Raw genomic sequence first — 13,067 nt, 5'->3', positions numbered from 1 at the left:
CTAATCATTGAAAATGTGTTTGCCATTGATGTTTCTAAATGTCCTTTAAATGAGTACTGCAGGCTGATAGTGACACTAATGTTACTTCAAATTGCTGTTATAGTTAGCGGCTGATCTGATGGAAGACATATTTATCTGAACAAAACACTATGGTGCCCCCTACTGGAAATTGTAAAATATTGCAACCACAGCTTTGGGTTAACAGTATTATTTAATTCATGGTATATACTGCTGCATGATGTGACTATACATTTTGTTAAGTACCGCTTATACAGTTAATAACTGCACCACTTACACAAAAGGAAGTGTACAACTGAATTTTATTTGTTCATTAGATACAAGTCTACAGCATCTGGAGACTAAATAAAAAGGAAACAATATAATATAAAATAAAATAATCCATAATTAAAACCATATTGTAATACTTTAGAAAAGGTAGGTCCACAATTTGACTCCAAGCGTCAAATGGAACAAAAAGCATTTCCCTTAAAAAAAAAACAGAAAAAAACATAAGGTAGGAATTATGGACAGATTTCTGGTGTTAACCACTGGCTACACATAAAGACACCACATGCTGCTCTCTCATTTAACTATTCCAATGTTCCCACTTGGGCAAATTGTTCTCATCTTACGAGTAAACACAAAGAATTTACTGTTGGATTGTTCCGCCCCAATGAAGTCAACACCAGCTGAGCTATGAGCTAACATGTGGCTGGTGTCCAAGTTGTGTGTGTGTGTGTGTGTGTGTGTGTGTGTGTGTGTGTGTGTGTGTGTGTGTGTGTGTGTGTGTGTGTGTGTGTGTGTGTGTGTGTGTGTGTCTTTATGGCTACACGGAAACCCCAAAGGCATGTACCACCACGTTTCTAATGTGTATGTTGTGCATGCTTGTAAGTGGCATGCTTGAAAGCAGATGTGTAGGACGTATGCGGGAAGTATGAGCGTGGTACACCAGCGCACGGGGCTCACGGCAGAAGGTTAGCTCTTGGGGTCCATGCTTCGGCGTTTGAGCTTCTCCGGGTTGTTTGAGGCCATGTGTGAAAAGTCCCTGAAGATATCCTGATATGTGTCATCACCTGTAAAAGACACGAGGAAAGACCTGGAAGTTAACATTATAGTTCAAAACAACGTCCGCCATATTAAAACTAATTGCTACTGATGTCATGAGGGGATGCCCCTGATACATGCCAGAAACACATATTGGGTTTTAACCCACTGTTCTAGACACCAGAATGTAAAGAAAACGTAATTATGGTCTGTTCCGCACTGAATGGTATAGATAAGAAAAGATAATGAAGATAGATGGTCCTTTTGTACTGTTTTCTTTCATGTAACCTCAGACGTAGCACAGCCTACTCACAACATATACACAGCATACACATAATGCATCCATTCAAAGCCTGTAATTTGTTGAGTGCAAACTATCTTATGAACTATTTAAAACTTTCTAGCCCTAAGGCAAAAAAAGCATACAGACATGAATAAACAAACACACACACACACACACACACACACGCACACGCACACGCACGCACACGCACACGCACACGCACGCACACATACACACACACACAGTACCTCATAAGATGCAGTGGGGGGCACACTTTGCAAGCAGATGAGACCAGTTGGAGCGACTCAGTGGACAGAGGGCATAGGCACGTGCACGGTGCATGAGCAAACACACACACACACACACACACACACACACACACACACAAAATGACAAAGGCACAGCACATCAAATACTGACCAGCAGTGTGTACTGTGTTCCAAGCAGACAAAAAAAAGCATCATTTGTCCATTCCTTCATGAGAGAAGTGTTTTTTTATTTCAGTTGACTAGTGTTGACAAGAAACTCCAATTTCAGTTTACCTCATAGGAAGCAGAGGAGGGGCCTTAGCCCCTGGGAGTAATTCTCATGGAAGAATGGATGGGTTGCAGCATGAAAACATCGCCCAGTAACAATAACAACAACGTTGTGAAGAACACACAACATCAATCTTCTAATGCAGTGGTTCTCAACCTTTTCAGGCCGTGACCCCCCAAAATAATCATATTTGAACTGGGGACCCCCTGCCCTGACAAGCACTAGGAGTTGAGGCATTACATTTTGTTTTGTTTGACTCTAGATAAATATTGTGAAAATAGCTGTTCCGAGGCTATGTGAGCTTGTAGATCAGCAATTTTCAATTTCTCTTTCTTATATCATTTGACAATTTGACCAATGTTTTTTTTAAGGTATTAAAAAGGTCTTAACAGTCCTTAAATTGTCACTTTACTTTTCACCTGGGGACCCCCCAAAATCATGTGGGGACTCCCCTGAGGGTACCGACCCACAAGTTTGAGAACCACTGTTCTAATGAACAAATCGTCTGTGGCCATTAAACGGGTCAAACTCATCGCTATTCACAGAATAGCGGGAAAATACAAAATAATTGCATCCTTGAGAACCAAAACCATGCATTCAAGTTACCTTACTGTGTCGTGCATTGAATAAGACAATTCAATGTACTTCTTCTATATAGCACAAAAATGAATTCGAAAAATATCTATATTCCCAAAGGTGGCCTGCACACTGTACTGTTCTGTACTTTACATACAGTACATTATAAAGATCACAGCGATGCTGCACAGTAAAATCCTCTGGGTTCATTTAACGCCGTAACCCTTGCCGAGCCCTGAGTCCCATAGGGCAGGAGCCTATCTCCTGTTTCTGTAGCGTGAGGCAGCTTGATGTACAAGTACACCCCCCTGGACATGATGCTAGTATGTCGCAGGGACTAACCCCCCTGGACATGATGCTAGTATGTCGCAGGGACTAACCCCCCCCAATCCAATTTAACACTGACAATGCAAAGATTTATCATGTTTACGCTCTCAAAGTAAAATGAACACCGAGGATTTATACTGTGTGTATATTAGAAAACAACAGGCCTATTGTAGGCTTTTTATATATTTTGAACATCACGACATGCCCTTTGTATGTAGTACTATGCAGAGACTCTGTTCATAAAGTGTATGTTGTAGTATGCAGAGGCTCTGTTCATAAAGTGTATGTTGTAGTATGCAGAGACTCTGTTCATAAAGTGTATGTTGTAGTATGCAGAGACTCTGTTCATAAAGTATATGTGTTGTAGTATGCAGAGACTCTGTTCATAAAGTGCCAGACATTTGTTCTTCTGCAAAGTGCAATGTGGAGAGTCCCTTTTACGCCCTTTTGTCCCAAGACATTGTACTGTCTTTGTTATTTGACCCCCCCACCCATTGTACAGAATCTCTGGGAAATCCATTTCAAGCCCTTCTTTACAAGCATCATATTTCCGAGTGCAAATTCCCTTTCTCTGTTTGTCTAACTGAAATACAAGCCTCTTCTAGACTCGTAATCATGAGTGTTTGACAGAGTTTATTTCACCGACTGATGAGGCTGAAGAAAGGCCATTGTGTTTATGTGATGGGGTCCAGCTTGAACAATGCCCACCCCTCAGCCTCCATCAACTCCACCAACCCCACCACCCCCCACTACTGTGCCCACCCACTAATATGGTTCTTTAGAAGCTTCAGGCTCTTCCTGGTTTGGCCCACTGCACTCCCTGTCCCGCCCCCTGAAGACCCACAGCCCTGAACCCCCGAGAGACCTGATTGGCCGTACGCTCCGTCCATCTCCCTCATCTCCTTGTTCATCTTGGCGATCCGCAGCCTGTTAGGAATGACAGGATAAGAAAAAAATATGTTTCAAAAAGATGTTGACACAAGTTACCGTCAATCATTGTTGACCTATCATCGGGAGCCGACCTATGTTCCCCAGGTCCTATGTTCCCCAGATCCTATGTTTTTCAGGGTCCTATGTTTTTCAGGGTCCTATGCTCCCCATGTCAATATTCTGTCAACACACATTACCCCGTAGTGTCTGTTTACATTATGTAGCTAACTAGCTAGCCTGCCAACATTACCTAGCCTAATGTGCATGTCGTTGTCAAGTACTATATGCAATTTCGAAACAGTTGAAAACCTATTCCTTCCACCACGGCTTGCCAACTCTAAGGGGGAGCGGGCACTCGCTCGGGCACGCCTCATGAGCCTCAAGTCCTTGCTGTCATTGCTGTCAGCCCTCCTCTGCCTTGTTGTCAAGTGATGTAAAACTCACAGCGATGGAGGCATGGTTTGCATAATATGTAGAACTGGGGAATGTACGTAGGACCCTGGGAACATATGAACAGTGGTGGAAAGTAACTAAGTACATTTACTCAAGTACTGTACTTAATTACAGTACTTGAGTAAATGCAGTACTTTTACTTTACTTTACGTATTTCCATTTTTCAATACTTTATAATTGTGCTCCACTGCATCTCAGAGGCAAATTTTTACTCCACTACAATTATTTGAAAACTGTAGTTATTAGTTCCTTTGCAGATTTAAATTATTATTACAAAACATACATTAACCACCTAAGGCCTATTTTATACTTTAGCTATTTAAAAATAGCCGATCTACAAGCTCACAACGCGTTGGTACATTTTGATGCCAATACCTTTGTACTTTTATCCAAGTAAAGTTTTGAATACAGGCCTTGTAGAGTATTTTCATATTGTGGTATTGATACTTTTACTTAAGCAAAAAAATCGGAGTAGGCCTACTTATTCCACCACTGCATATTATGACCCTTTGCCATGTTCCCACATAAGACCCTGGGCTACATAGGGCCCTGGAAACATAGGGATGACCCCATGTTATCTCCCATCACCAACACACACACGAACAACGCTTACAGGGTGACAATGTCGGCGTTGGCGTTCTCCACTGCGATTGTGATGGGGTCGTTTTGGTTCTTGTCTTTGGCGTTTTGGTCCGCTCCTCGCTTCAAGAACAGACATACTAACCTGGAAGAGCACAGAGATGAGCGTTAAGTGTGTGTGTGTGTGTGTGTGTGTGTGTGTGTGTGTGTGTGTGTGTGTGTGTGTGTGTGTGTGTGTGTGTGTGTGTGTGTGTGTGTGTGTGTGTGTGTGTGTGTGTGTGTGTGTGTGTGTGTGTGTGTGTGTGTGTGTGTGTGTGTGTGTGCGTGCGTGCGTGCGTGCGTGCGTGTGTGTGTGTGTGCGTATGTGCGTGTGTGTGTGTGTGGGTGGGGGTGGGGGAGGGGGGGACAAACCACACAGCACTATTATGTGTGGTTGGAATTCTAAAATATCTTCAAGTTAAACAAATTGTAACACTACTAGTATTCTAAAGGGAGAATGAGCTTCAATTATCGAGAAAGACATTAGGGAAGCAGTGTACACAGCAAAAACCTGAGTGTTAATTTAACTCTGAGCACCAAACTTTGTCCCCAGATAACGTGTGGTTTAACTAGTGCAAATGGAGGCGTACCCGCCTCAACGCATTTGCACCCTGTGCTTTTGACCATGCGCCACCGTGCGCCATAGATCGTCTGAATAGGGCCCAAAGAGAGGATCTGTAGTTAACGATCAGGTTTTTGCAGTGTAGGGAAGGGACGGCACAGCTGGGAGCTTCAGTTACACATGTGGCTAACGACTACGCCATCTTATTTGTTCCCAAACAAAGTGGGTCGGGACCCAAGTTTTGGTCGCAGGCCCATTTTTATGGGTCGAGAGTAAAAAAACTAAATCCCCCAAAATATTCAACAAAATTTAATACAGAAAAACAAATCTAATCAAATTTCATAAATGAATAAAAACAAAAATCCAAGAAATTCCATAAATTAGGAAAAAAAACATTTCAGAAGTAGTGGGCGGATTCAGACTGGGTCCGATTGATTCGAACCGTTCCCGAGTACGATTGGCCTCTCCCAGCTGGCCAGCATTCACATTGGCCAAAATTATTCCGTACACTTAAAGGAGAATACCGGACAAATTAAGTGTTGTCTTTGATGTCTCGTTACTCACCTATTGACGTGAAAAGTGGCGTTCTTTTTTTCCATCGATTCCCCTGTCGTCATTTTTTAAACCCCCTCCGTTGTCATAATGGGAGCGCGTGGGTTAGGGAGATTCGTCTATTATAACCGATGCAAAGTTGTTTTTTTCTCTACTGCTAGTCATTGTGGAGTTTCAAGAACCTGGCAACACGAGTTGCCAGGTTCTGGAAAGAAACAAGCATCCAGTGTTAAATCGTTCGGCAGTAGCGCTAGCCTCTCAGGCTAGCTACTCTCATGTTTGACTATCATGAGACTCCACAATGACTAGCAGTAGAGAAAAAAACAACTTTGCATCGGTTATAATAGACGAATCTCCCTAACCCACGCACTCCCATTATGACAACGGAGGGGGTTTAAAAAATGTCGACAGGGGAATCGATGGAAAAAAAGAACGCCACTTTTCACGTCAATAGGTGAGTAACGAGACATCAAAGACAACACTTAATTTGTCCGGTATTCTCCTTTAATTCAACAATAATGGTAAATATGTGCCTCATGGGGGCGCTGTTGACTATGGGGCTTTGGGAGATAGAGAATGTCATTCACAGAAGAAGAGTCACTTGTCAGAGTGCAGAGTGAATAATAAAGTTTGACTGTGTTCCTGACGTTGTCTTGAGTTATAATAATAACAGAACAACAATACACAACCAAAGCAGTGTGTGCGTTGGTCTTTGAAACCTCAAAATGTAACGTTGTCTCTCGCGTCTCTGTTATTATCAATATGATCGTGACGTCACTGATGCATCCTTGGTATTTTAGCAGTGACGTCACGGACTAATCCTTGGTATATTTATCCTTATATACACGTTCGCTACACATGTGTTTTTTGTTTATGTTTTTCCACGGCTCGCGCTACTCAAACACTAGCGGGATTATTATTTCTTGTGAACATTCAAGTAGAACTATGAGAAGGTAACCCAGCTGAAATAATGGGTCATTATAAAAAATATATAAATGATATATGATTAGCAGTCCACTTCCTCCTGTCGGTACGGATGGATTCACATTGCAGCGTTCCGCTCCCGAGTGCGCAGCAATCGGACCCGAGACTACCTCCCCAGGTGGTTTCGGGTACGGTACGCTACATTCACACTACCACAACATCTGCCATGTGGTCCGGGGTGCGCACCCGGGACCATAGTCTGAATCCGCCCTCTCTCTTTTCTCCTTTGGGTCTCGAGCTAAAATGTTTGGGAACAACTGTTATAGTGTGAGTGTGTTTACCCCGTGTGACCCAGTGTGGTGGCATGGTGCAGAGGTCCTCTCCCGTTGCTGTCAGCCTGGTTGACATTGGCTCCGTTCTGTAGCAGGAACTCACAGGCTGCCAAAGCATTCTGGTTGGGGGCCACAGCACACAGGAGAGAGAGAGAGGATAGCATCACGCCTGTATTACTTTCATATTCTCAATGATGTAAAAGCCCTTTCCAGATACATTCTATGCACGAACGGTGCACAAATCAAGTTTATTGTTATTATGTATAATCTTCAATGCCTCAATGCATTTCTTTTCTACTAAACACTGAACATTAGATTAGATAGAATCACATTACAAAGACAGACACATACACATACATACAGCAATGATTAGCATTTACTGTGGCACACTCATCTCACATCAAGCATTAGACATGCATACAATCTCCCTCCATCCCTCTCTCTGTCACACACAGAAGGAGTGATAAAAGCGAAGATGTAGTCAAGCGCGGAAAGAGTGAGTGTGCTACAAGCTATCTTCTCTCTCTCTCTCTCTCTCTCTCTCCAATGCCTCACCCCTGAGACGGCCTGTATGAGTGGGGTGCTGGACTCTTCAGCCACGTTGACCCAGTTGACGTTGGCTCCGTGGGCCAAGGCGTCGGCCATGACGGGGAAGTTCTGCAGGGCCGCCGACCGGTACAACAGCGCCCCCGGGTGGAGACCACTGAGGTCCTCGTCACTGTCCTCCTCTGTGGGGGGGGACGACATGGACAGAGTCTGTTCATCAGGTAGCCGCGTTTTGTGAACCACGCCGCAGTTCTTGACATCACCTGTGTTCTCCCATTATACTTATTTTAAATAGCATAGATAAACATACCTGTCAACATTAGGCTGTGAATAAGAGAGAGATTTTCAGTAAATGGCCTACCCTCCTCAACGCCCCCGCCCCATATAACTAGGGTGACCATATTCTGAATTCCCAAAAAGAGGACACCCAACGAATGCACGCGCGTGCATGCGTTCCGTGCGCACGCGCGATTTTTTTTGCGGTTTCCCCCCGGATTTGTAACTTTTGGTTTTTTTTTTGGTACCTTCAGACATGCAAAAGTGTCACTTTTCAGCTACAGTCACCTTTTTTAACCCAAATAGGGCAATTGTGTGACACCTGACCCGAAAGAAAACATCATGTTGTCACCTTTTTCACCTCAGGGCTGTTTGCATGCCTGTACCTTAATTCGGTTAATTCGGTTAATTCTGGGCCTCTTTGAGGTACTGAAAAATATTGCTTTATAAATAATATATTTATTTATTTAAAGCATGTCTCCTCTGTTTGTTTCAGATAACAAAATAATCACAGCTTAAATTAATAATTCAGCTTTTTAACAAAATAAAATAACATCTCTCTCTCAACAAGTCTTAATATCTTAGAACAAGTGAGGTACCCCATTATTCAAAATAACCTCTCATGTCTATAATGTAAAAATGTAAAAAATGCCTCAAAACCTGTTAATTATAAACAAAAGAAAATAGAGAAGTAGCCTGTTCTTCAATGTTATAGCTCATTCTTCAAAATAATGTCTCCTATGGCTAATGTAAAAAATATAAATAATGCCTCAACATTTAAACAAAAAGAAAAGAGAGGTAGATAACAAAATAATCACTCTCATACAAATATGCTCTATAATATTTCATGTTAAGTTCTGTATGAACATTTAGCTTTTTAACAAAATAAAATAACCTCTCTCTTAAGTCTTAGACTTATCTTAGAACAAGTAAGGTACCCCATTATTATACATTATTATAGTCGGTCAATTTGGCAGAAGAAGTCTCGCCTTGCACAGCTTTCTTGTGCTTTGAAGTGGCAATATGGGCTTGCAGGTCTGACGAACCTTTATTTGCCACGGAGACATATGTTCCTGCTTTGCAAACAGTACACTCTGCTTCACATTTGTCATGACCCAGAGGAAAACACGGGTACTTTTTGCGCATTTCATCTGTGAAGTTGCATTTGCGTTTCGGCATTTTCTACGCCTCTGTCTGTGTAACTTTTCTCAGTCGGGGAGCAATGAATGACAGGCAGCGCTGAGCGCGTCGCGATGTATGCTGTTCAGTGTGTCTGTGTGAGTGTGTGTGACTGTGTGTGTGTGTGTGTGTGTGTGTGTGTGTGTGTGTGTGTGTGTGTGTGTGTGTGTGTGTGTGTGTGTGTGTGTGTGTGTGTGTGTGTGTGTGTGTGTGTGTGTGTGTGTGTGTGTGTGTGTGTGTGTGTGTTTGGTCACGTGTGCCTCCAGCCTATCAGCAGCTGTGTTGCCAAGTCTCGTGAGAGAAATAAGGAAACATTCCTCCAAAACAAGCCAGAAAAAGAAGCAAATTTTTGTTTTTGAAGTTGCGGTAAATATTCGGACATGGCAACACTAACAATGTGAACAACTCGTTCGCAATTTACAAAACCGGGGTTACGGAAGTACCATAGTTAGCGCTTTCATTGTAAAAAAAAAATAATAATCCAAAAACACCGGACATTTGAAGGATTTTATAAACCCCCCCCGGACAGGCCGGACAGCACCCCAAAAGAGGACATGTCCGGGTAAAAGAGGACGTATGGTCACCCTACATATAACCCTTCACCAGTGGTGGAAGAATTACTATGATCTTTTTCTTAAGTAAAAGAAGAAGTACCACAGTGTTGAAGTAAAAGTCCTACAGTACATTCAGAATTTGGCAAAAGTACAAAAGTACTACGGATCAAATACAGTATATACTTAAAGGTAGGTTAAGTGATTTTCTTTGGTTAAAATAAGTGTTAAATAGCTCTATATTCTGATAGTACTCATTGCTATAGAGTGTTTGTTCAGTAAAAGGAGTATCCTTGTCTCTCCAGCTCTTTATAAAACAGAAAATGCATTTTCATTTCAGTTTCAGTTTCATTTCCAATTTTATCCAATCAGGATAGAGAACTCAATCAGGATATAGATTAAACAAGTGAAATTGGAAGTGATGACACTAAGAAATTAGCAGGCAAAATTGGAACTGGAACACTATTAAAATGAAGCTTAAAAATTGGTACTTTCTCCTGATTGGCTGAGATTTTGACACCTACCGGAAAATATATTTTCTGCTTATTAAAGAGCTGGAGAGACGGGGAGACTCCTGTTACTGAACAAACACTCTATAGCAATGATTACTATCAGAATATAGTGCTTTAACCTTTTAACAAAATACTCTTTGTTTTAACCAATATCACTTACCCTACCTTTAAAGCACCAAAAAGTAATCACTATGCAGAATGGCCCATGTCAGAATAATATTATAAGTGTGATGCATTAATGTAGTTGATGTTGCAGCTGGTAAAGCAGGGGCATATTTTCAACTGCAGACATCATCTATTTTTTCATCCAAATGTGTGCCTCTGTGTGCACCTGTTTGTATACCTGTGTGTGTGCATTTTATCTCACCTATGTGAAAGCCTGTATTGTTCTTTTGGACAAGGTCACTGCTGCTTAGCCCTAAGGACAGAGAGAGAGAGAGAGAGAGAGAGAGAGAGAGAGAAAGAAAGAAAGAAAGAAAGAAAGAGAGAAAGAGAGTCATGTGATGTTCCTCTGGCGATTGTTTGTCCTGCTGTGTGGAAACACACACTCACGCGCGCGCGCACACACACACACACACACACACACACACACACACACACACACACACACACACACACACACACACACACACACACACACACACACACACACACACACACACACACACACACACACACACACACACACATACAGTAGGCCTAATACCCCTAGGTCTAGGGATTGTGCGTATGTGTTTTGTAGTGATGTCAGCAGGAGGGAGTGAGTGATGAATTGGACAAGTCGGTTATTCACTCCTTAACAAACCATACAGGTTTTGCGGCGCACACAGCGTACTGAACATCTGCCATGTCTCTCTCTACATGCACATGTCAGCCTTACAGCAATCTAGGAACCCATCTTGAGAGATTAGCCTTACAGTGGTTCTCAAACATTTTCGTGTCAAGGACCCCCAAATTAATATGTATTTGGCCAGGGACCCCCATTTGAAAATATTTGATGCCAGGGACCCCATACAACATTTGTGTTAAATTCTACACATTTTTCATATTACGTTTTTTGGGGAAAATACTGTAGCAGACATAAGCGCACAAGGCATCACATCAGGACACGTTGTGAACTTGTAGATCGACTATTTTCAAATAGCTGCTGTATAGGGTTATGGTGGTTAAACAAAATGTTATCCTAAATTAACCCATTGAGACCTGAAGCCGATTCTACATGTCTCCTAAATCTCAACAGTTTTCTGAAAAACGTTTGTTTCTATATCAGTGGTGCTCAATCTTTTTCATGTCAAGGACCCCCAAAATGACATGTATTTGGCCGTGGACCCCCATCAAAATATTTTGTTCCAGGGACCCCCAGAAGCAAAGATTTGAGTTAAAAATGTTCGCTTTAAAAATATATATATTCAAAGATTTGCACACATTTTCACAATTTTTCAAAAATAGCAGATCTACAAGCTCGTAGCGCGGCACTCGGTGCCGCGCTATGAGCTTGTAGATCTGCTATTTTTGAATAGCCCAAAGTGTAAAATAATGCTTTTTAGCTAAAATCTAAAAATGAGACAGTTCCAGGTCTTAATGGGTTAACACATTTTGCTGGGGACCCCACTTTGAGAACCTCTGCCTTGGACCATGCTGGTACCTGTGAGACGGGGCAGGGTGGCACGGTTAGGCTTGGGTTTGAGTGTCGGTCGAGGCGTGCTGTGGTCCTGCGTGCCGGCCCGGTTCCTTTTGGCACTGGAACGTCGCAGTGGGGGGTTCCGTCCGGCCTCTGGGAGTTTCTGGATGAACTTCTTCTCCACATACTTCGAGCGGATCCATGATTCCTTGTCACCCCTGAGAGATGGAGATTGAAAGAGCACAAGAGGGAGACAAGCGGGGGGAGAGAGTATTGCTTACTCATGTTATGCTACAGTCACTCACGAAGCCTAATATCACCACAACAACATGCAACATGACAGCTCCTGGGGTAAAAACAAAAACAAATAGAGCTGGAGTTTCTGAGAACATTTCTAGCTTATCAGGATTCAGATTGTTTCCACAACTTGCTTGTACAGCTGGGTACAAGAATGCTAACACACACTGATAGCAAGATAACAATTATCCTTTTATTATTATCCTTCAGATGATAATAATAATAATAATAAAAAGGGGAAAGGAGTATTATGTTTAATTCAATAAAACAAAGGGTAATGAAAACCACAATCTGGAAATAGTTTGCATGGCAAATAGGTCATTTTCTTTCAACAATCAATATCCACTGCAGAATTCTGCTTTACTGTAATTTACTAAAAGTAAATGTCAATGTTTTGTCCTTTGAATTTAAAGTCCAATCAATTTGAGAATGAAAACACAGATACAAGCCAAATAAAACAGAGGCAAAGTCCTGCTGGGACAAAGTCCTGGGGCAACAGTCTTTCAAACATAGATGCAATACTTTGAATTTACAAAGAGGCACTTTAAGATTGAAAACAGCCACATGTGCTCTGAAACCCCAAGCCAAGTTATTCCACACAGAACTGATAACACATGACATTTGAAAAAAACAGACAAGACTTAAAACTAATGCTGTAGAAAGCATGCCATGCAGCTGTACAGCATGTTTCCGGAGGGCACTTTAATTACGACACCAACCACCAGCATTGTATACCTGCAGTACTTCCTGTCTTCTACGCAGTGGAGAGGAGAGAAGAAAAGAGGAAGTCACCAAACAGGGCCATAGAAATGAATAGACCAGCGATTTGATGACGTTGGACATACGTAACAGAGTGTCAGTGTTTCTATGTAGGCCAGAATGACACATCGGTAGTGAGTGTCAGCGTAAACACAACCCACATGCAGAAATAAACCTGTATGTAATGT

General features: G+C 42.1%; 1 protein-coding gene across 1 annotated transcript in view; it reads right to left on the bottom strand.

Moving 5' to 3' along the window:
- Nucleotides 1–303: 303 nt before the first annotated feature.
- The window catches only part of acap1 (ArfGAP with coiled-coil, ankyrin repeat and PH domains 1), a 32,742-nt gene continuing 19,978 nt past the window's right edge, over nucleotides 304–13,067 (bottom strand). The window contains exons 17-23 of the mRNA XM_080452108.1: nucleotides 11,848–12,041; nucleotides 10,570–10,620; nucleotides 7,694–7,866; nucleotides 7,148–7,257; nucleotides 4,764–4,874; nucleotides 3,633–3,694; nucleotides 304–1,073 (exon numbers count right to left, since the gene is read on the bottom strand). Of these exons, the coding sequence (XP_080308234.1) occupies nucleotides 976–1,073; nucleotides 3,633–3,694; nucleotides 4,764–4,874; nucleotides 7,148–7,257; nucleotides 7,694–7,866; nucleotides 10,570–10,620; nucleotides 11,848–12,041 (799 nt within the window). The 3' untranslated portion in view covers nucleotides 304–975. The remainder of the gene's footprint in view (nucleotides 1,074–3,632; nucleotides 3,695–4,763; nucleotides 4,875–7,147; nucleotides 7,258–7,693; nucleotides 7,867–10,569; nucleotides 10,621–11,847; nucleotides 12,042–13,067) is intronic.

This window comes from Gymnoscopelus braueri, assembly GCF_963280865.1.
Source record: "Gymnoscopelus braueri genome assembly, chromosome: 15".
NCBI classification, from domain to species: Eukaryota; Metazoa; Chordata; class Actinopteri; order Myctophiformes; family Myctophidae; genus Gymnoscopelus; species Gymnoscopelus braueri.
The sequence above is the reverse complement of the archived record's forward strand: the minus strand, read 5'-3'. Positions and strand labels throughout refer to the sequence as shown.